The sequence below is a fragment of the Erinaceus europaeus genome, chromosome 9, assembly GCF_950295315.1.
Source record: "Erinaceus europaeus chromosome 9, mEriEur2.1, whole genome shotgun sequence".
In the NCBI taxonomy this organism is placed as follows: Eukaryota; Metazoa; Chordata; class Mammalia; order Eulipotyphla; family Erinaceidae; genus Erinaceus; species Erinaceus europaeus.
The window spans coordinates 9892702-9915754 of record NC_080170.1 but is presented as its reverse complement, the minus strand read 5'-3'; the positions used below and the strand labels follow the sequence as shown (position 1 = coordinate 9915754).

The 23053-nt window shown below is 51.1% G+C and overlaps 1 protein-coding gene across 6 annotated transcripts; it reads left to right on the top strand.

The window, feature by feature from the left end:
• The first annotated feature begins 268 nt into the window (after positions 1 to 268).
• KIAA1191 (KIAA1191 ortholog) lies at positions 269 to 22894 on the top strand. Of its 6 annotated transcripts, XM_016188692.2 has the most exons (9): positions 269 to 449; positions 4896 to 5004; positions 5218 to 5304; positions 8371 to 8549; positions 13962 to 14085; positions 16260 to 16384; positions 20859 to 20965; positions 21096 to 21238; positions 21333 to 22894. In XM_016188692.2, the coding sequence occupies exons 3-9, from the start codon at positions 5277 to 5279 to the stop codon at positions 21539 to 21541; spliced, it is 915 nt and encodes a 304-aa protein (XP_016044178.1). In that variant the 5' UTR covers positions 269 to 449; positions 4896 to 5004; positions 5218 to 5276; the 3' UTR covers positions 21542 to 22894. The 6 variants fall into 6 exon arrangements, with proteins under 6 accessions (XP_016044178.1, XP_060053187.1, XP_060053186.1 ...); XM_060197204.1 differs by lacking the exon at positions 4896 to 5004; XM_060197203.1 differs by lacking the exon at positions 5218 to 5304.
• The last annotated feature ends 159 nt before the right edge of the window (positions 22895 to 23053 follow it).

The window sequence follows — 23053 nt, the reverse complement described above, 5'->3', positions numbered from 1 at the left end:
CTCAGTGAACCCAGACTTTGAGAATGCCCTTTTACCCTGCCTTTCCATCTTCCCTCGGTCTGTCACAGATCCAGGAGCAGAGAAGACGCTGAGAGGAGTGGGGGGAGTGGGTGCAGGCAGGTGTAGCCCTCCTCCTCCAGCCCCCACCCACACCCTGCTTATGCTTCCTTACTGGAGGACTACAATTCCCAGCATGCAGTGGGCGCACACTGGCCAAGTCTCGCGCGACGGCTAAGTCTCGCGCGACGCCTCAGAGGCTTTATCAGGAAGGCAGCGGCGGCTTGGGCAGCAGGAGCGTCGGGCCTGTGTCCCGGACCTCCTGGTCCTTGCGCCATGGCTTGGCTCTCGGCTGCGCAGCAGCCTCGCAGGACACGCGGGTCCTCCGGGCTTCTCTAGTGCCGGCGCGCCGGGGTCGCGGGCAGTGCAGTCCCGCAGGCGACGGAGAGCGGGTGAGCGGCCCGGCGGGGCCGGCTTTGGGGGGCGGGGTGGGGGCGCGATCCTGGGGTCTCCACCGCCGCCCGGCCGGGGGTCCACCCGCGCCTCTCCCGGGCTCAGAGCTCCAGCCAGATCACCCGTCATTTCTCCTGCCCCACTTTCTGGGGGGGCCCTCCCATGGAGGGTTCCCCAACGGGGCTTCTCTCGGTGCTCCAGCCACCCCTGCAGCGGCCCCACCGGGACCCCAGCTGCTCGCCCCGGCGGGACCCCCGACCCCGGGCCCCTACGCTGACCTTGGTTTCCGGGGGCAGAGGGGCGCCCTCCTGGTGGCATGGCCCTGATCGGGTGGTGGGGGTGGAGGTGGGGCTGGAGGTGGCTGCATCTGGGTCGGGGATGCCCCTGGACTCGCCGGCCGGCCCTCCTGGGGAACTTGGGTTTCTGTGATGAGCTAACAACCAGGGCTGGGGAGACAGCATGTGGGTTCTGCAAAAGGCTCTCATGCCTGGCCCCAGGTTCAGTCCCCAGCACCACAGTCAGCCAGAGCTCACAGGGCTGCGGCAGTTCTCTGTGTGTATCTTTCTCTGTGTCATTAAACAAAAGGGGGGGGGGGGGGGAGTCGGGTTGTAGTGCAGCGGGTTAGGCGCAAAGCGCAAGGACCAGCGTAAGGATCCTGGTTTGAGCCCCGGCTTCCCACCTGCAGGGGAGTCACTTCACAGGCGGTGAAGCAGGTCTGCAGGTGTCTGTCTTTCTCTTCCCTTCTCTGTCTTCCCCTCCTCTCTCCATTTCTCTGTTCCATCCAACAACACCTTTTTGTTGTCCTTATTGTTTTATTTGTAGTTGTAATTGTTGTAGTTATTGTTGTTATTATTGACGTCGTTGTTGCTGGATAGGACAGAGAGAAATAGAGAGAGGAGGGGAAGACAGAGAAGGGAAGAGAAAGACAGACGCCTGCAGACCTGCTTCACCACCTGTGAAGTGAACCCCCTGCAGGTGGGGAGCCGGGGCTTGAACTGGGATCCTTCGCCACTTTTTGTGCTTTGTGCCACCTATGCTCAATCCTCTGTGCTAACGCCCGACTCCCCTTTATTTATTGGATAAAAACAGCCAAAAATTGAGAGGGAATAGGGTGAGAGACAGAGAGACACCTGCAACACTGCTTCACCACTCGCAGAGCTTCCCCCTGCAGTGGGGGACCAGGGGCTTAAACTCGGGTCCTTGCACATTGTAACTTGTGTGCTCAACCAGATGTGCCACCAGCTGGCCCCGTTTTTAAAAATTATCTTAATTTTTTATTTATTATTTCTTTAAATTTGCTTTTTTAAAAATTTATTTCTTTATTGGGGAATTATTGTTTTACATTCAACATAAATTTGCTTTTTTTAAAAAAAATTTTCCCTTTTGTTGCCCTTGTTTTATTGTTGTAGTTGTAGTTGTTGTTATTGATGTTGTTGTTGTTGGACAGGATAGAGAGAAATGGAGAGAGGAGGAGAAGACAGAGGGGGAAAGATAGACACCTGCAGACCTTCACCGCCTGTGAAGCAACCCCCTGCAGGTGGGGAGCCGGGGGCTCGAAGTGGGATCCTTATGCAGGTCCTTGTGCTTTGTGCTGCCCAACTCCCTAAATTTGCTTTTTCCCTCTTTTGTTGCCCTTATTTTATTGTTGTAGTTATTGATGTCACCGTTGTTGGATAGGACAGAGAGAAATGGAGAGAGGAGGGAAAGACAGAGGGGGAGAGAAAGATAGACACCTGCAGACCTGCTTCACCGCCTGTGAAGCGACTCCCCTGCAGGTGGAGAGCCGGGGGCTCGAACCAGGATCCTTAACTGCCTGACTCTGTTATTTTATTTTTAACCAGAGACTGCTCAGCTCTGGTTTATGGTAGTGCAGGGGATTGAACCTGGGACTTAGGAGCCTCAGGCATGAGAGTCTCTTCGCATAACCATTATGCTACTCTGCTGCTCCTAACTGGTTTTCTTAAGGAGCACTGATAAGCTCTGGCCTATGGTGGTGCTGGGGATTGAATCTGCTGTTTCTGGAACCTCAGGCAGAAGCCTTTTGTGCTCTCCCTGGCTGCAGATAGGGCTCTTATCTGTCACCTTCGGCAAATCACGAATTTCCTGATTCTCAGTTGGCATATTCTTTGAGTTTATTTATTTTTTTGAATGGGAGTAAGAAAGAGAGACAGAGAAAGCAAGGGAAACTCTGGTATAGGTAGTGCCAGGAGCCAACCGAGAACATCAGACGTACAAGTCTTATGCCCTTTCTCTGAATATCTCCCCCAGCCCTTGCTTCTGTCTACTTACATTTTATTTTTTTAATATTTATGTATTTATTCTCTTTTGCTCCCCTTGTTGTTTTATTGTAGTTATGATTGTTGTTGTTATTGGTGTTGTCGTTGCTGGATAGGACAGAGAAATGGAGAGAGGAGGAGGAGACAGAGGGGGAGAGAAAGACAGACACCTGCAGACCTGCTTCACCGCCTGTGAAGCGACTCCCCTGCACGTGGGGACTTGGGAGCCCGAACCGGGATCCTTATGTCGGTCCTTGTGCTTGGCGCCACGTGCGCTTAACCCACTGCGCTACCACCCGACGCCTACATGTTTATTTTTAACTTATTTATTTATCAGATAGAGATGGAAACTGAGAGATAGAAATGGGGAGATAGAAAGGAAGAAAAAGAGATACCTGCAGCCCTGATTCACAACTTGTGAAACGTCCCCCCTCCAGGCGGGGAGCAGGAGCTTAAATCTCGGTAGTTGTGCACTGTAATGTGTGTGCTCGACCAAGTGAGCCGCTACCCAGTCCCTCAATACTTCATATATATATATATATATATTTATTATTATTTTTTTTTTTCCCTTTTGTTGCCCTTGTTTAACATTGTTGTGGTTATTGATGTCATTGTTCTTGGATAGGACAGAGAGAAATGGAGAGAGGAAGGGAAGATGGGGGCGGGGAGAAAGACAGACACCTACAGACCTGTCTCGCTGCTTGTGAAACTACCCTCCTGCAGGTGGGGAGCTGGGGGCTCGAACCAGTATCCTTACGCCTGTCCTTGTGCTTTGCATCATGTGCGCTTAACCCACTGTGCCTCTGCCGACTCCCCAATACTTCTTTCTTAATTTATTTATTGATGAGAAAGATAGGAGAGAGAGAGAGAGAACCAGATATCACTCTGGTACATGTGCTGCCAGGGATTGAACTCGGGACCTCATGCTTCAGAGCCTAATGCTTTATCTATCCACTGTGCCACCTCCGGGACCACTCAGTACTTATTTTTAACCAGAGCACGAGAGTCTTCTTACATCCCCGTTTCTATTCTCTCGCCACCCCATTCTTGTTCTTCTTTAAGTCAGTGGTAGATACTACCAGATCACCAAGGGTGAAAACTCAAGGGTGAGGATGTCCTTCTGGAGTCAGTGTTAGCATCAGAGAAGAAGCTGAGGGCCGGCAAAATAGTTCACGTGGATGTGGCCTGCTTGCCTTCTGTGCAACCCAGGTTCAAGCCCGGTCCCCGGTCCCCACTGTTCTCTTTCACTCTCTACCTCAGTCAGAAAAGAGTGGGGGTGAGTGGGGGGTTGGTGATGCAAAGAGACTCTCATATCTGAGGCTCCAAGTCCAGGTTCTCTGAAATACCATATGCCCGAGCTGAGCAGTGTTCTGGTTTAAAAAAGAAAAAAAAAAAAAAAAAAGAGGGCCGTGGGTGGTGGCGGTGGCACACCTGGTTGAGCGCACATCTTACAGAGTGCAAACACCTGGGTTCGACTCCCAGCTCCCCAGCTGCAGGGGGAAAGTTTTGCAAAGTGGTGAAGCAGATCTGCAGGAGTCTGTCTCTCTCCTCCCTTCTCAATTTCTGGCTGTTTCTATCCAGTAAATAAATACAGATAATAGGGGGCCTGGTGGTAGCATAGTGAGTTAAGCACATACGGTATGGAGTTCAAGGACCGGCATAAGGATCCTGATTCGAGCCCCCAGCTCCCCACCTGCAGGGGGGATACTTCACAGGCGGTGAAGCCCGTCTGCAGGTGTCTGTCTTTCTCGCCTCCTCTGTCTTCCCCTTCTCTCTCCATTTTTCTCTGGCCTATCCAACAATAATGACATCAATAACAACAATAAACAACAAAGGCAATAAAAGGGTAAAAAATGGCCAGCAGGAGCAGTGGATTCATAGTGTAGGCACTGAGCCCCAGCAATAACCCCAGAGGCAAAAAAAAATTAAATTAAATTAAATACAGATAATAAAATAAAAATAGTAGTTAAAAAAGAGGGGTAGGGAGGGGGAATTTATCTAGTGCACTACTGAGTTCCTTGCTGAACTCAAGCTTCCTCACACCCTGAGCCCTGCCTTCACTGCAGATGAAGGGAGCGAACACTTGCCAGGGTGTGGGGAACATGTGAGCTCCCTCTCGGGTGGTCTCTGGGGCCCTGGACCGACACACTGGCCGTGTGTTGTCACCAGAACCTCTGGAATGGACACATCTTCCTGGACAGCTTCCCTCCTTCACAGCAGCTGGACAATGGACGACCATCTCTGTTTGTCGGCATAATCAGCACCTCAGTTCACTCTGGTGAGGTTCCCCCCGCCCCAGCACAGTGCATTGTCAACCCAGCTGTGTGAGGCCATTGTCTCCCCCCTTCTGGTCGCTCCTCTGCTGTGCTTGCCCCCCATTCTGTGCGTTTCAGCCTTGTCAACACGCTATCATGCCCCGAGTGCCTGAGAACGGATGGCGTTGGCCCTGTTCTTTGCCTTCAGTGTGTCCGTCCTCTGTTGTCTTCATTAGGTGGCAGGACTCAGCCTGGAATTGTATTTAGAAAAACCACCCGGACCCCCAGTCTCTCAATGGCTTCCAGACAACCAGAAATGCCCGGTAAACTGAACTTTGCTTTTTTCTCTCCTCTTTTTTGGCGTAAAGTTATGTGTGGCCCTTAATATTGTGAACTAGAGAGAAGTCACTTTTCATGGGTCTTCTCTGACATTGTGGAGAATTAGATTCAATGGACTGGCCTCATTTGGACATTACTTCAGTGACCGACTGTTCAGCCAAGGTAGGACCAAAACCTGGCATGAGAGAGAAAGGTGTTGTCACTTAGGGTAGCAACATGATTATTAGATTCTTACAGTATCGGTAAGAATTCCCAAGAAGTGCCATAGACACCCTGGAGGAGTATGGGAAAGGGGTGAGCTAGAACCCAGAGTTTCAGAGGAGGGGTGGAGTGGAAGAGGAGGAGGGGGAGAGGGCGAGGAGGAGGGGGAGAGGGCGAGGAGGAGGGGGAGAGGGAGAGGAGGGGTGGAGAGGGAGGGAAGTCACAGCTCTCCCTCTCCGTCTCTGTGTGTGTGTGTGTGTGTGTGTATGTGTATATGTATGTATGTAAACAGGTGACATACTTTTTGAGGTAGGTATTAGATGATTAGATGCTCACTGTACTGTTTCAGGGAGGGTACTGGGTGGGCAGGATGGTCTAGGCATAGAGGGAAGTGGGTCAACTGGACTTGGCAGTCTGGACATTGCTTACAGCAATGTGCCATGAGCCCTGGGTCCGCACGGGGCAGACATTTCTAGGTTCTAAAGATTGTCATCATCATCATCATCATTATTATTATTTACCAGAGCACTGCTCAGCTCTGGCTTATGATGGTGCGGGGGGAATTGAACCTCGGAAGTGTGCTGCTCTGTTTGCCAGGCCTGGTTCCTAGTTAACCCTGGCTGACTGGTCAGTCTGTTTCAGATGGCTGTTGGCTGAAGTCTTCAATGTGTTTTGTTGGCGTCGTTCCCAATCTGTGTGAATCCAGCATGTCTTCTGCGTCCACCTACTGCTCTTGTCTCTAGTCTCACACCATCAGCTTCTGTCTTCCCTCGTCATGATGTCCAGAAACCCCCTGGGAGGGCCCAGGCCTTAAGCCCGTGTTCTTTGGAGTGGGAGGGAGTCTTGGAACGTGACCTGTACAGACACCTGTCACAAAAATGAGACCCCTAGCCTCTGACCACTTCTCTGATGGGGGTCCTGATAAGCCCGTCCACAGTTCTAAGAGTCAGACAACTGCAGCCCTGCTTCACCACTCGAAAAGCTTTCCCCCCCTCGCAGGTGGAGACCAGAGGCTTGAACCAGGGTCTTTGCACGTTGTAACATGTGTACTTAACCAGGTGCAATACCACCTATCCCCCCAGAGTTTTTAAAAATTATCTTTATCTATTGGATAGAGACAGCTAGAAATTGAGAGGGGAGGGAAAGAGAGAGAGAGTGCGACACCTGCAGCCCTGCTTCACCACTCATGAAGCTTTCCCCCTGCAAGTGGGGACCTGGAGCTCGAACCCGGGTCCTTGTGCACTGTAATATGTGTGATTAACCAGGTGTGCCACCACCCGCCTCACCTCCTTTTTTTTTTTTTAATGGTGGTGGGTTGGGAGAGACAGCAGAGCACTGCTCAGTTCTGGCTTCTGCTAGTTCTGGGAATTGAAACTGGGCCCTCAGAGCCTCAGGCATGAACCACTTTTGCAAAACCACTGTTTGTCTCAGTGAAGATAGTTAGTTCCCTGTTTAAAGCGAACACTTCGCCTCTTGAGGATACTCACAAGGTGGTTCTGCAGCCTCCACCGCTCTGCCGTTCCCAAAACAGTCTCATCACCTGAGAAAGGGTCAGTGTCACCTCCTCTCCCCCCAGCCTTCGCCTGCGAGGCCCCTAGTTTGTCATTCTTCCAAGGGTAGTAATGGCTGTTGTTAGTAGCTGTGGACCTTGCTGCTGGAACACAGTGTCTTTGCTGGCTTGGGACTTCCTGCCAAGTAAGCTGATGTTCCCGAGAGTGTGAGGACAATGTCACCCTGCAGGCAGGGACTGGCAGTGTTGACCAGCCAAACAGCGTGAGCTTTGCTCAGGGCGGGGCAGAGCTGAGCCTGGGTCACTGGTCACTGCTCCCAGCCTGTGCCAGCACTGGCCTGTGTCTTGCTCGTTGTCAGCTTCTGTGGGGGAAGCGGACCTGCTGCAGAAGTCACTGGGGCCACCTGCCATGGCCCTTGTTTTATTATTATTTTGTTTTTCCAGAGCACTGCTCAGCTCTGGCTTATGGTGGTGCAGGGGACTGAACCTGGGACTTTGGAGCTTCTGGCATGAGAGTCTGTTTGCATCACCATTATGCTGTCTACCCTTGCCCCTTGTTGTTGGTTTTTTTCCCCCCTTTTCCCACAAAGGCAAGGAGGTCAAGGCTCTGTGGTCAGCTGGGTGGCCATGGTCAGTGTGGCACATGGCGCCTTGGGCCCGAGTCTGCTTCTGTCCAGAAGCTCCTTTCACCCTCTGAGGGGCATGAACTGACCAGACCCAGCCATTGCCAGCAAAAGGGCTGGTCCAGCCCATCAGCTCAGAATGACACAGGCTTGGCTTGTGGTGCCAACGTATGCTTTCGAGTCACAGACTTTGAACAGGTGGATTTAAAGGAAGTGGCTGTTTCTTAGATCATAAGAACAGGACTGTGGGAGTCAGGTGGTAGTGCAGAGGGTTAAGCGCAAGGACCGGTGTAAGGATCCCAGTTCGAGCCCCCCCTCCCCTGCGCTCCCCACCTGCAGGGGAGTCACTTCACAGGCGGTGAAGCTGGTCTTTAGGAGTCTGTCTTTCTCTCCCCTCTCTATCTTCCATTCCTCTCTATTTCTCTCTGTCCTATCAAAGAACGACAACAACAAGAATAGCTGCAATAATAAAACAACAAGGGCAACAAAAGGAAATAAGTAAGTAGGTAAATAAATAAATATTTTTTTTAAAAAAGAACAGAACTGAGCGGATTAGGAAGAGACCCCAAAGTGTCAGGCACAGAGAAAGGAGCAGTCATGCCCTCTCCCCCGCTTCTTGGAGAGCGTCGCTACCTCAGAACACCCACCCTGCCTCCAGCTGGAAGGGACTGGCAGCTCCTGGCTGAGTGCGTGCTCACAGCTGTCTCTGTCCTCAGCTCTCGAGCCGAGTGGGCCACTGGGCAAGATGTCGCTGCCCATTGGGATGCACCGCCGGGCATTCAGCTACGATGACGCCCTTGAAGACCCCACGCCCATGACCCCTCCTCCATCAGACATGGGCAACATCCTCTGGAAGCCCGTGATTCCAGAGCGCAAGTACCAGGACCTGGCCAAGGTATCGTCTCCCACAGCTCTGGGCAAGCCCGACCCTATCCTTCTCCCTCCTTTGCTCTGGGAAATCTCCCCAGCACCCAGCAAAGTGGGCTACAGCTTCTGTGTCTCAGCTGGGCTTGGCCACGTCAGCTTTCCATTTTAGTTTGAAGAACAGTCAGGTCTTGTGGTCCGGGAGGTGGCACAGTGGATAAAGCATGGGACTTTCAAGCATGAGGTCCTGAGTTCGCTCCCGGCAGCACATGTACCAGAGTGATGTCTGGTTCTTTCTCTCTCCTATCTTTCTCATAAATAAATGAAAAAAATCTTTTAAAAAATCAGGTCTCTTCGTAAAACAAAACAACTTTATAAATGAGAGAACCAGAGCATCACTCTGGTACATACGATGCTGGGGATCGAACTTGGGACCTCATGCTTGAGAGTCTGATGCTTTAGCTACTATACCCCTGCCTGGCCCCTCATGTCTTCTACAGCATGAAACTCCAGCCCCACCTAGTACACTAACCATGCCAGTTACTAAAGATGTCTTACACTTTACAGGGTTACTCCGAGCCTCCCTGTCCTTCCTCTCCTAACTCTGTCACTTGAAGTCACATGGGCTGCCCATCCCGTCCCCAGGCCCTCCCGCTCAGTGCCATCAGGTCTCAGCTCACCTGTGTCTCCCATGTGACATTTTCTCCTCCCAGCAGGACTGTCACCTCTCCCCCTGAGCACTCCCAGGATCCTCCCAGTCTTGTCCCTGCCTTACTTGATCACCCCCTGAGGGCAGGTTGTCCAGTGACGGGGTGTGTGAGACTGGGAGGTAGACTCCCTAGAAATGTTCCCAGAGGGGAACTTGGCTCTTTCCTGGAGACACTGCTTTTCCTCTGCAGAGCCTCCTGCTTCCTCGGGCCCTACACACATCACACACACAACACACACCCAGGTCTGCCCCGCCTGGCTGGCTTCCTGGTTGCTCACAGCTTGTTGGGCTTATCACTGCAGCCCCTGTGTCCTGGCTGCCAGGCCTGGGTCCCCGTCCCCTCTGCCCCTAACCCTCAAGAACTTACGTCAGATATGGTTCCGTTGCCAGAATGAGCTGGTCTTGTCAGGTCAGGTCACCTGCCGTTATAGCCTAGCTGGACTTTGAGCCCCTGATGGCTCGGAGCTGAGCAGAAAGGCACAGTGATGTTTGCTGGAACAGGCCTGCGTCTACGCACCCTCATGCCTGTGCACTGCCCGTGACTGAGGGCCCCGAGCCACCCTGGCCTGCGGGGAGGGGGATTCTTTGTCATGGAGGTGTAGTGGGCACCAAGTAACAGGATTAAGGGGCCCAGTGATGGTTCACCCAATTGAGTGCACGTTACAATGAGCCAGGGCCCAGGTTCAAGTCCCAGTTCCCACCTGCAGAGGGGAAGCTTCAGGACCACTAAGGCAGTGCTACAGGTCCCGGTCTCTCTCCCTCTCTGTCCGCCTCCTTATCCCTTCTCAATTTCTCTCTGTCCTATCAAACAAAAGAGAATTCACTATTTCTTAAAGACTCAGGGAGGTGGCGCAGTGGATAAAGCATTGGATTCTCAACCATGAGGTCCTGAGTTCCATCCACGACAGCACATGTGCCCCAGTGATGTCTGGTTCGTTCTCTCCTCCTGTCTTTCTCATGAATAAATAAATAAATAAATAAATAAATAATCTAAAAAAAAAAGATTAACAGGATTGGCTCCTGTTAGGAGTAGAGTTGTTGATGCCAGGCCTCCTGGGTTCCAGCCTCTTTTTACTTCGTGCTGTATTTGATCCTTTTCTTTTTAAATTATTTATTCACTCATTTATTTATGAGTGAACGAGAGGACCAGAGCATCCAGCTGGCGCATTTGAAGCTGTGGCCTGAATTCAGCACCGAGTGCCTGCAAGCTGGCTGACTTCCCTGCCGTGCCACCTCCCGGGCTAGGCCATCTTTTCTTCTTCCTTTTCTGGGTGTGGGCTGAGCCAGGCGTTGCCAGGATCTGAGCTGCCCACATTGTAACATGGCGCTCAGCTAGGTGCGCCACCACCCAGTCCCCTGAGCTGCCCACATAATGGCAAGGCTCACGCCCGGTGAGGTGAGCTACTTCCTAGCCCTGATTCCTTCCTTTCCCTTTTTAGATTTTATTTCAAAAGAAGTGGGGAGACAGAGAGAGAGGGCCAGCACAGCAGGTTAAGCGCACATGGCGCGAGGCACAAGGACCTGCATAAGCATCCTAGACGGTGAAGCAGGTCTGCAGGTGTCTATCTTTCTTTTCCCCTTCTTCTTCTCCTCCTCCTCCTCCTCCTCCTCCTCCTCCTTCTTCTTCTTTTAAAGAATTTATTTATTTATTCATGAGAAAGATAGGAGAGAAAGAACCAGACATCACTCTGGTACATGTGCTGCTGGGGATCAAACTCAGGACCTCATGCTTGAGAGTCTAGTGCCTTAGCCACTGTGCCACCCCCTGGACTCTCTTCCCCTTTTGTCTCCCCTTCTCTAGATTTCTCTGTGTTCTATCTAACCACAACGACAGCAGTAACAACAACAATAATGACAACGATAACAAGCAACAAAAGGGAAAAAATGGCCTCCAGGAGCAGTGGATTTGCAGTGCAGGCACCGAGCCCGGCAATAACCCTGGGGGCAAGAGAGAGAGACAGAGAGTGGGTGGGTGTAAGGAAAGAAAAAAAAAGATATCAAAGCGACACTGTTATATGTGTGATGCTGGGGATCGAACTCAGGACCTCAGGCTTGAGAGTCCAATGCTTTATCCCCTGTGCTGCTGCCCAAGCCACTTGTTTTTGTCCCCAAATCATTTTTTTGGTGGGGGAAGGGGAAGTTTTTTTAAATTTTCTTTATTGAATATAGACAGCCAGAAATAGAGAGGGAAAGGAGACAAGAGATACCTGCAACACTGCTTCACCACTTGTAAAGCTTCCCTCCTACAGGTGGGGACCAAAGGCTCAAACCCAGGTCCTTGTGCATTGTAATGTGTGTTCAACCAGGTGTGCCATCACCCGGCCCCCCCTGGTCTTTCTCTTAAAGAGTTGCCCTGCGGTCTCCAGCCCCCCTGAAGTCTCCCAGTAGGGAGCATCTTTCTAGGAAATATAGGCACTTCTCCATTGGGCCCCCGTAGTCTGATCCCACCCTTCACATGGAGGGGAAAGCAGTCTGTGCTTTTAAAAGATTCACTTCACAGGCAGTGATGCAGGTCTGCAGGTGTCTATCTCTCCCTCTCTCTGTCTTCCCCTCCTCTCTCCATTTCTCTCTGTCCTGTATAACAGCAACATCAATAACAACAACAATAACTACAACAACAAAAAACAAGGGCAACAAAAGGGAAACTAAATAAACATAAAAAACAATTTAGGGAGTTGGGCGGTAGCGCAGTGGGTTAAGCGCAGGTGGCGCAAAGCGCAAGGACTGGCGTAGAATCCCAGTTCGAGCCCCCGGCTCCCCACCTGCAGGGGAGTCGCTTCATAAGCAGCGAAGCAGGTCTGCAGATGTCTATCTTTCTCTCCCCTCTCTTCCCCTCCTCTCTCCATTTTTTTTTCTTTGTCCTATCCAACAACAACGACATCAGTAACATTAGTAATAATTACAACAATAAAACAACAAGGGCAACAAAAGGGAATAAATAAATAAATATTTAGAAAAAGAATTAAAATAAAAACAATTTAAAGGAAATGGGAGCTGGGCGGTAATGCAGCGTGTTAAGCACACATGGCATGAAGTGCAAGGACCAGTGTAAGGATCCCAGTTTGAGCCCCTGGCTCCCCTCCTGCAGTGAGGTCACTTCACAAGTGGTTAAGCAGGTCTGCAGGTGTTTTCCTCTCCCCGTCTTCCCCTCCTCTCTTGATTTCTCTCTGTTCTATCCAATAACCAACAACGACAGCAATAACAACAACAAGGCAACCAAAGGGAAAAAATAGCTTCCAGGAGCAGTGGATTCATAGTGCAGGCACAGAACCCCAACGATAACCCTGGAGGCAAAAAAAAAAAAAGGCTGGGGTTGATAGCATAATGGTTATGCAAAGTGACTCTCATACCTGAGGCTCTAAATTCCCTGGTTCAATCCCCTGCACCACCATAAAAAAAAAAACTTATTAATGAAAGATAGAGAAAAAAAATGCAGGCATGCCTTTGCCATGTGCAGTGCCAGGGTTGGAAGTTAGCACTTGTCGCTTAGCAGTCTAGCATTTTATCCACTCTACCAACTCCCGGGTCACTGTAAAATTGATATATCTGGATATACTTATTAGGGGGGGGGGAGAACAACCAGAGTACCTCTCAGATAATGTTCAGTGCTAGGAATCAGATGCAGGAACTCATGCTTGATTGAGAGTTCAGTGTTATCCACTATGCCACTCATTTTTTAAAAGTCCATGTTTTTTTTTTTTTTTAAAGATTTTCTTTATTTATGAGAAACATAGGAGAGAAAAAAAAACAGACATCACTCTGGCACATGTGCTGCCAGGGATTGAACTCGGGACCTCATGCTTGAGAGTCCAAAGCTTTATGACTGCACCACCTCCCGGACCACCATTCATGTAATTTTTAATGCTTTCTTTGAAGAAATATATTTATTGGGGGAGTCGAGCAGTAGCGCAGTGGTTAAATGCACATGGCGAAAGCGCAAGGACCGGAGTAAGGATCCCGGTTTGAGCCCCCGGCTCCCCACCTGCAGGGGAGTCGCTTCACAGGCGGTGAAGCAGGTCTGCAGGTGTCTATCTTTCCTCCTCTCTGTCTTCTCCATCTCTTTCCATTTCTCTCTGTCCTATCCAACAATGACAACATCAATAACAACAGCAACAATAAAAAACAAGGGCAACAAAAGGGAAAAATAAATATAATAAAAAATATTTATTTACTTATAATTGTATACAGACAGAGCAATTGAGAGGGGAAGGGGAAGATAGGGAAAGACACAGAGACACCTGCAGACCTGCTTCACCATTTATGAAGCTTTCCCCCTGCAGGTGGGGACAAGGGCTTGAACCTGGGTCTTTGTATGCTATAATGTGAGCTCTTAACTAGGTGCTCTACCCCCTGGCCCCAAGTCTACTTATTTATTTCCCAGAGCACTGTTCAGCTCTGGCTTATGGTGATGCAGGGATTGAACCTGGGGCTTTGGAGCCTCAGGCATGAGTCTCTTTGTATCACCATTATGCTATGTACTCTCTGCCCCAAGTGTATTTATTTTTATGAGAGAGAAAGCTACAGAGAGAGGGTGTGGGAGACTAGAATATTGCTCGGCTGTGACATCTAATGGTGCTGGGGATTGAAACTGGGACCTCTGGACCCTCAGACAGGCATGGCCAGTGCTCTGACATGCTGAATTAGATCCCTGGCCCGAGGGCTCCCCAAGGGGGGGAGCCACTTCATGAATGTGGCTTTGGCCCTGCTCAGCTACCTCTTTGCTCTGACCAACAGGTGGAAGGACAAACCAGCGTGCCCACCCCTGCCGTGACTGTGTCACCCACTGTCGATGGCGCAGACAAGGTCCCCGTGGTGAAGGCGAAAGCCACCCACGTCATCATGAATTCTCTGATCACAAGTAAGCCCTCCTCGGGCTTCAGGATAGAGCTGGGGCTGGGAAGAGCTCAGGCTTCCTGCTCCACACCTGTGGGGGCTGGGGACATGTCCTCAGGGTGCCAGCAGACAGAAGAGACTCCATCCCTCTGGGTGGCAGAGTTCCCAGACATGAGTTTCCCTTGACTCCAGTGCCTGTTGCTCTGTTGACAAAATCTGGCTATCCCATGTCCCTCCTTCCTTGTGGCCCTGTGACAAGTTTCATAACAGGCCAGGCTGTTTGCCCGTCATTGGGGGGGGGGGGGCTCTGGTGGACGGGTGGCAGGGGGACACCAGCTGGACCCATGGCTCTGAGCCGCCACTGAAGAAGGTGCCACACAGGACACGTGCTTCATGGCCCTCGTGAGACCTGCCCAGAGAGGCATATTCTGGCTCCTGTCACAGTCAGTGAATTCTCCTGGCTTTTGTCAGTAGACAGTGGTCAGCTTCTGCCTGGCAGGAGTGGCCTCAGCCCATGGCAAGAGAGGTCACTCCCAATTGTCTGCCAGGGGGCTCCAGCTAGTTGGAGGCAGTTCCTGGAGAATTCACCCAAGAGGCAGAACTCCATACTCCCGAACTTTCTCTTCGTCACACTTAATGGAAACACTGGAGTCAGCAGCACCCGGGCTTGGTGGGGGTTGGGGGATCTGTATTTCCTCAGCTTTGCTCTTTGGACCAGTAGAGATACTTTACTGTAAACATAACTGACAGTTAACAGTACTATGAGACCCCGTAATACTGTTCTTTTTTCCTTTCTTTTTTTTTTTCCTTTTTTTATTGTTATCATTGATGTCGTTGTTGGATAGGACAGAGTGAAATGGAGAGAGATGGGGAAGACGGGGAGAGAAAGATGACACCTGCAGACCTGCTTCACCCCTTGTGAAGGGACCCCCCCTGCAGGTGGGGCTCGAACTGGGATCCTTAACGCCAGTCCTTGCGCTTTGTGCCACATGCACATAACCCACTGTGCTACTGCCCGACTCCCTTCTTCTGTTTGTTTTTACCAGAGCACAGCTCAGCTCTGGTTTATAGTGGTGTGGGGGATTAAACCCTTGGCCTTTGGAGCCTCAGCTGTGAGAGTCTCTTTGCATTATCATTATGTTATCTACCCCACCCTGTTTTTCTTTAAATAAGAGAGAGATGGAGAGAAAGATCAGAACACTGCTCAGTTTTGGTTTATGGCAGTACTGGGATTGAACCTGGGGCCTTGGAGACTCAGGCAGGGAAGACTTGCAGAACCATCATACTGTCTCCCAGGATCTCATTTCTTGCCTTTAAAAAAACTTCCTTGGGCTGTGGTTACAGCATAATGGTTATGCAAAGGACTTTCATGCCTGAGGCTCTGAGCTTCCTGGCTCAATCCTGGTCTCTCTGGTCACTTTTTTTAAATTAATTTTTTTGCCTCCAGGGTTTGCTGGGGCTCAGTGTCTGCACCATGAATCCATTGCTCCTGGAGGCCACCACCCCCCCCCCCCCCCCCCCGCTTTTGTTGCCCTTGTTGTAGCCATATTGTGGTTATTGTTGATGTTGTGTGTTTTTCATTGTTGGATAGGACAGAGAGAAATGGAGACAGGAGGGGAAGACTGAGAGGGGGAGAGAAAGATAGACACCTGCAGACCTGCTTCACCGCTTGTGATAGAGAGAAGGAGGGAAAGATAGATACCCACAGACCTGCTTCACTGCTTGTGAAGCGACTCCCCCAAAGGTGGGGAGCCGGGGGCTCAAACCGGGATCCTTATGTTAGTCCTTGCTACCGCAGCTTTGTCAACTGCCTTTCGTCATATCACATTGCTGGACACAAAAGAAATTGTCCTGGGGGGTGTGTGTGGTTGTTTACCCTGCTGTCAGTTTTAGGAAAGGCCTGACTTGGGGTAGGGAGACAGCATAGTGGTTCTGCAAATTGACTCTAATGCCTGAGGTCCCAAGGTCCCAGGTTCAATCCTCACACCACCATAAGCCAGAGCTGAAAAACAGTATGCTAGTTTTTTTTTTTTTTTAAGTGGCTTGTCCTTTAGCTGCCTGCAGGGGCCCTTCATGTGAAGATCCCAGCTCTTGCTGTGCTGCCTGTCTGGACCAGTGTGCCCCTGGATTTTGAGGGTGTCTGTTGACCTTCCTAGCAGTGGTAGACGGGGTACGAGCATGACTGGTCTCTGTTCCCAGAGCAGACCCAGGAGAGCATCCAGCGCTTCGAGCAGCAGGCTGGGCTGAGGGAAGCTGGCTACACCCCCCACAAAGGCCTCACCACTGAGGAGACCAAGTATCTGCGTGTGGCCGAGGCATTACACGTAAGCGAGTCCTGGACTCTGTGACATAAACAGCCCTGGCCGAGTAGCTGGGGGCCAGCACTTGGCACTGGCGAGGAGGGGGAGCTGAGGGGTGAGGGCTGACTGAGTTCCCCATATGCTGCAGTTCTGCAAGGGGGGAGCGGGGGCGGGGTCTCCACTGAGGATACTTCAGCTAGGAGATGAAAACATGGCCTGAAGGGGGCAACAGAGACAGACAGACAGACAGACAGACACCTGTATCCCTCTTAATTGCTCGTGAAACTTCCCCCCTTCGGGTGGAGGGAGACCAGGGGCTTGAACATGTGTGCTCAACCAATGCACCACTGCCTGGTTCCTCTTTAGAGACAAAGACCAAAAGACCAAAGCTTCCTTCAGTGCAGGGGGGGGGGGGGGGCAGGCTCGGACTGGGGTTGCACACATGGCAAAGCAGTACACTACACTCTCTCTTTTTATTTATTTATTTATTCAGCCCCCAGGGTTATCACTGGGCTCGGTTCCAGCACTATGAGTCCACTGCTCCTGGAGGCTATTTTTCCCATTTGGTTGCCCTTGTTGTGGTTGTTACTGTTATTGTTATAGCTGTTATTGTTGGATAGGACAGGAATTGAGAGAGATGGGGAAGACAGAGAAGAGGAAAGACAGACACTTGCAGACCTGCTTCACCGCTTGTGAGGTGACTCTCTTGCAGGTGGGGAGCTGGGGACTTGAACCGGATCCTTACACCGGTCCTTGTGCTTTGTGCCATGAGCGCTCAACCTGCTGTGCTACCGCCCAGCCCCCACTACTCTCTCTTAAAAGATTTTGTGTAGTTACTAATGAAAGGGGTGGTAGGAAAGAGAGAAAGAACCAGAGCATTACTCTGGCATATGTCATGCTGGGGATTGAACTCAGGGCTTTATGCTTGAGAATCTGGGCTGCTGTGTTTAACTTTAAAAAAAAAAAAAAGCTAAAGGTCAGTGTACACTTGATATGCTCTGCCTTTTCTTGTCTTAAGTTGAAATGCGTGAAGACCCTTTTATGGCTGGATAGACAGCACAATAATGGTTATACAAAAAGACTTTAACAGGGGGCTGGGTGGTATCACAGCAGGTTAGGCGCACATGCCACAAAGTGCAAGGACCAGTGGAAGGATCCCAGTTTGAGCCCCCGGCTCCCCACCTGCAGGGGAGTCGCTTCACAGGCGGTGAAGCAGGTCTGCAGGTGTCTGTCTTTCTCTCCCTGTCTCTGTCTTCCCCTCCTCTCTCCATTTCTCTCTGTCCTATCCAACAACGACGACAATAAGAATAACTACAATAATAGAACAACAAGGGCAACAAAAGAGAAACAGATAGCCTCCAGGAGCAGTAGATTTGTAGTGCAGATACGGAGCCCCAGCAATAACCCTGGAGATAAAAAAAGATAACAAAAATAGTCTACATGCCCCTCCCCCACACCACCACCATCCTAAACTGAAGCTGAGCGGTGTTCTGGTAAGAAGACAAACAAGAAACCCAACCAGCTCTATGGTAAGGTTGCTGATGACCAAACAGTTGTGCATAAAGTTTTAAAATGGCTTTTGTGGGCAGGAGTAGATAGCCTAATGATTATGCAAAGAGACTCTCATGCCTGAGGCTCCAAAGTCCCAGGTTCAGTCCCCTGCACCACTATAAACCAGAGCTGAGCAGTACTCTGGTAAACAAACAAAACAAACAGTATATATATCCTCCAGAGTTATTGCTGGGGCTCAGTGCCTACACTACGAGCCCACTGCTCCTAGAGGCTGTTTTTTCCCTTTTGTTGCCCTTGTTATTTATTGTTGTTATTGCTGTTGTTGTTGGATAGGACAGAGAGAAATGGAGAGAGGAGGGGAAGACAGAGACAGGGAGAGAAAGACAGACACCTGCAACCCTGCTTCACCACTTGTGAAGCTAACCCCCCTGCAGGTGGGGAGCCGGGGATTCGAACCTGGATCCTTATGCTGGTCCTTGCACTTTGCACCATGTGCACTTAACCTGCTGGATTACCTCCTGGCCCCCCTTTTTTTTTTTTTTTTTTTTTTTACCAGCACTGCGCAGCTATGGTTTATGGTGGTGTGGGGGATTGAACCTGGGACTTTGGAACCTCAGGCATGAGAGTCTCTTTGCATAACCATTATGCCGTTTATGGTTATGCCCGCCCAAAATAAATATTAAAAAAAATTTATCACCTTTTTTTATTGGATACTGACAGCCAGAAATCGAGAGGGAAGGGATTGTTAGAGTAGGGAGAGAGACACCTGTAGCCCTGCTTCACCACTTGCAAAGTTTTCCCCCTGCCGGTGGGGACCGGGGGCTCAAACCTGGGTCCTTGAGCATTGTAACCTGTGTGCTCAACCAGGTGCGCCACCACCCAGCCCCAATAAATAAAATTTTAAAACAAAAAAAGGCTTTTGTTCCAGGGGTACTGACCTTATGCCTTACGGTTATACAGCACTCAGATCCTCTGACGTTCAGATGAGTCTCCCGGTCGGAGGACCAGTCGCTGCTCTGGACGTGAAGAGAACTAGGCACAGGGTCACCATTTAAGCAGTTGCTGCACCTGGACTCAGTCTCTTGATGACCTGTTTCCCCTTGGCTCCCCCCCCCTTTATTTGAAAGTAAAGAGTATGGTCTCTTAGGTTCACGGGGAAAGTGGAGGCAGGCTGTGAGAGCGGGTCTCCGGCAGGGCAGATCTTGTTGAAGGACTGAGGGATCCCAGGCGATAAGGGAATTAGAAGGTGTGGAAAGGGTTTAGGGCTGGTCTAACGGGCTGGCTGCCTGGTGGGATATAAGAGGAAGAGAGGGCTGGCCAAAATGTTAGCTGCCTAAAAGTGACATGTTGAGCGCTTAAACCCAAAAGGAGCATTGGGGGTAGATAGCATAATGGTTATGCAAAGAGACTCTCACTCCTGAGGCTCCGAAGTCTCAGGTTCTAGCCCCCACACTTCCATAAGCCATCTGCTTTGCCATCTGCATGACCTAGGTTCCGAGCCCAGTCCCCCTGGCACAGCAGGAAGCTTCAGGACTGTGGTTTCTTTTCCTGAAACTCTCTGGTTTTCTTAACAAGTCAGCCTGGAACAGGGAAGCCCTGGAGATAGATAACTCCCCCACCCCTTATCCCCAAGAAAAATCCAAATGCAATTACTTCTTTGGAACATAACCTGGGCTAAACGTGGCATCTTGATTTAGAAGCAGCAGGAAGTAGATTGTGTCTCCCCCTCCCTGCTGGTCTGGGTGGTAGCAGTGCTGAGGGAGGCCCCAGGGACTGCTTACAGGAGGGGAGGGGAGTGGGCCAGTGTCTTGCCTTTGAGTCTGTGCTATAGGTGGTACGAGGGCCTGCAAGGCTTCAGGCCCCATTTAGGGCAGTCAAGAATCCCTGAAGGGTGAGCACTATGCTTTCCTCATACTGCTGAGGGCACGTGGAAAAGACCACTGTTACTTCACTGAAAATGAGTGCTTTGGGGGCCGGGAGGTAATCCAGCAGGTTAAGTGCACATGGTGCAAAGTGCAAGGACCAGCATAAGGATCCAGGTTTGAGCCCCCGGCTCCCCACCTGCGGGGGGGTTAGCTTCACAAGTGGTGAAGCAGGGTTGCAGGTGTCTTTCCTCTGTCATCATTGTTGGATAGGACAGAGAGAAATGGAGAGAGGAGGGGAAGACAGAGGGAGAGAGATAAGATACCTGCAGACCTGCCTCACCTCCTGTGAGGCAACTCTCCTGCAGGTGGGGAGCTGGGGGCTCGAACCGGGATCCTTACACCAGTCCTTGCGTTTTGCGCCATGTGCGCTTAACCTGCTGTGCTATTACCCGACTCCCTTATTTTACTTTTTTTAAAAAAAATATTTATTTATTCCCTTTTTGTTGCCCTTGTTTTTATTGTTGTTGTTATTGGTGTCGTTGTTGGATAGGACAGAGAGAAATGGAGAGAAGAGGGGAAAACGGGGGAGAGAAAGACACCTGCAAACCTGCTTCACCGCCTGTGAAGCGACTCCCCTGCAGGTGGGGAGCCGGGGGCTCGAACCCGGATGCTCACGCCGGTTCTTGTGCTTTGCGCCACGTGTGCTTAACTCGCTGCACTACCGCCCGACTCTCCTTATCTTACTTTTTAAAAGATATTTTATTTTATTTGAGAGAGAGAGAGATGGAGAAAAGACACTGACCCCATTCAGCTCTGGCTGACGGTAGTACTGGGGACTGAACCTGGGATCTCAGTCATCGGGCATGAGAATCTTGCAGAACCACTTTGCTGACTCCCCAGCCCTAAAAACAAACGTTTAGAAGACTGACTTTATTATTACACACGAGAAAGAGCGTTTTACATGAGACAGGAGACAAAGCCAGGCTACTCCTCCAGTCCCTGGAGTGCTGGGGATCAAACTCCTGGAAATGTGTATAAAGCCCCCGCTGCTCTCTCAGCCACGCTGTTGCCCCAGCGGCACTTGCTCTGATTCTGAAAAGCCATCGTCTCTGTCGGTATAGAAACTGACGCTGCAGAGTGGAGATGGCACGAGAGAAGAGAAGCAGCCCGGCTCCAACCAGTCCAGCCCAAGCAGCACCCCCCAGTCCTCCCCACGGCAGAAGTCCCGGTGAGTCTTTCCCGGGAGTCCAGGAGAGCCGGGGCTGGAGACAGCTTGGGGACTGAAGCTTCAGAGCAGGAGGGGCAGCTGACATTTACCCTCGAGGTCCTGGAAGCCGCTGTGCCTTACTCTCTTGCAGGGGCTGGTTCGCTTCTGGATCTTCCACCGCCCTGCCCGGCCCCACCACCAACCCTCTGGATTTTGGAAGTGGGGATAAGGACAAGAACTTGGTGGAGCGATGGAGCCTCTTTGGGCCCAAAGCCCTACAGAAGTCCGACCCGGGTAAGGCGGCATGACCGCGCCAGGCACCTCGCCCTAGAGGCCTTGCACTGTCGGCTCCTCTTGACAGCCCGTCCTCTCTGCCTTGCTTCCACAGGACCTTTTGCCACCCAGGCCTACAGAGGTGCCCAGAAACCCTCTCCCATGGAAGTGATGCGTACCCAGGCCACCCGCATGACCGAAGACCCAGAAGCCTTCCAGCTGCCCAGGATGGACCACCCAGCCACAGGTGGAAAGCAGCAGCCACCCCGGACCCACAAACTCAAACCCCGGGACTTGAACGTGCTCACACCCACCGGCTTCTAGAACTCTAGGGACCTTGGGGGGGAGATGATGGCTTGTCACCAGCCACCTCTCTCTCTTTTCACTTCAGCTCCCACATAGGCTAGGCTCTTTACTGTTAGTCTTCTTAAAAATAAAACAGACTAGGGGGTCGGGATGTAGCGCAGCGGGCTAAGCACACGGGGCGCAAAGCACAAGGACCGGTGTAAGGATCCCGGTTTGAGCCCCCAGCTCCCCACCTGCAGGGGAGTCGCTTCACAGGCGGTGAAGCTGGTCTGCAGTTGTCTTTCTCCTCTGTCTTGCCCTCCTCTCTCCATTTCTCTGTGTCCTGTCCAATGACGACGACATCAATAACAACAACAGTAATTACAACAACAACAAAAACAAGGGCAACAAAAAGGAAATCAATAAATATTAAAAAAATAAAACAGACTAGATAGGTGAGAGGCGGGGACAGGGCTGGTCTTTGAGATCACCTGCCCTGAGCTTGTCCTTGCATGGAGCCGTTTGTACCTTTTTATGATTTAAAGTCCGACTAAATAGCCTCACAGCGGTGATAGTGGGAAGCGTTCCCCCCCTCCACCTTTTATCATGTAGCCTAGAGAGCTTGTGAGCAAGGTCTATGTTGGTGTTTCCTTCACAATCAGTGGGAGGCCAGCACAGTGCGCCCTGTGGTCCCTGGCCGGTCCTCCGTGCTCCAGCTTGTCAGCTGTGTATTTGTGGGGGAGAGATGTGTTGGAGGCCTGAGTGTCCACTGGGGCCTCCTTGCTTGTGCGCTGGCAGAATGCACGAATCACTGTCCCCACAGCCTGTGCGCTCGCTCTCTCTCTCTCTCTCTCTCTCTCTCTCTCTCTCTCTCTCGGCGGTCTGTCTCCAGCCAGGGCTGCAGGAGGGACACTTGTCTTTTCCCAGAAGCTACACTAGTCCTGCATCTCCCTTGTTGCACTTTAGAGTGAGGCGATTCGAAGCTCACTTTGGCCGAAAACCTCCTGTCAAACTCCAGAAGGTGGTGACCAGTCTGCTTAGCGTGCCGAGTTTCCGGTCACCCTGTTTTGATTGCTTTGTGGAAGTCTGGGCTTGAAACCCCCACCCTGAGGTGGAAGCCTTAGGTTTTCCTGTGGGACATTCTCCTTCCAAATGAGCTCCACGCCTGCAGAGGCCAGGTGCTACAACTGGTTGGTACCATTTTCTTTTTTTTTTGCCTCGAATCCCTGATGATTTTGTTGTAGGCAGTTTATCAAGCACACAGGGAGCTGAGCTGAGCTGCCCACGGAGAAAGGCCCTGGAGTCTAAATTGATGAGAACTGTTAATTTATTTGTATCTTCTGTTAATGCTCGTGTCTCTTACTTTGACAATGAAATTGCTCACTACTTTCACAGGGGCTTCTTCTGTGTGTATTTTTGTTTTTTCTCCCCAGAGTTATCACTTGGGCTGGGTGCCTCCACTGCCCATCCACCACGCCTGGCGGCCATCCCTCCCCCCGCCCCCCCCACGTTTTATTTGCTAGGACAGAGAAATTGAAGGGAGGGAGAAAG

What these genes read in the sequence shown, in the direction of transcription:
- KIAA1191 (XM_060197204.1), top strand. Translation starts at nt 5,277, where the DNA reads ATGGCTTCCAGACAACCAGAAATGCCCG. An exon ending in CATGAATTCTCTGATCACAA is followed by an intron (nt 14,086 to 16,259) that starts GTAAGCCCTCCT and finishes CTCTGTTCCCAG; the next exon opens with AGCAGACCCAGGAGAGCATC. An exon ending in TCCCCACGGCAGAAGTCCCG is followed by an intron (nt 20,966 to 21,095) that starts GTGAGTCTTTCC and finishes ACTCTCTTGCAG; the next exon opens with GGGCTGGTTCGCTTCTGGAT.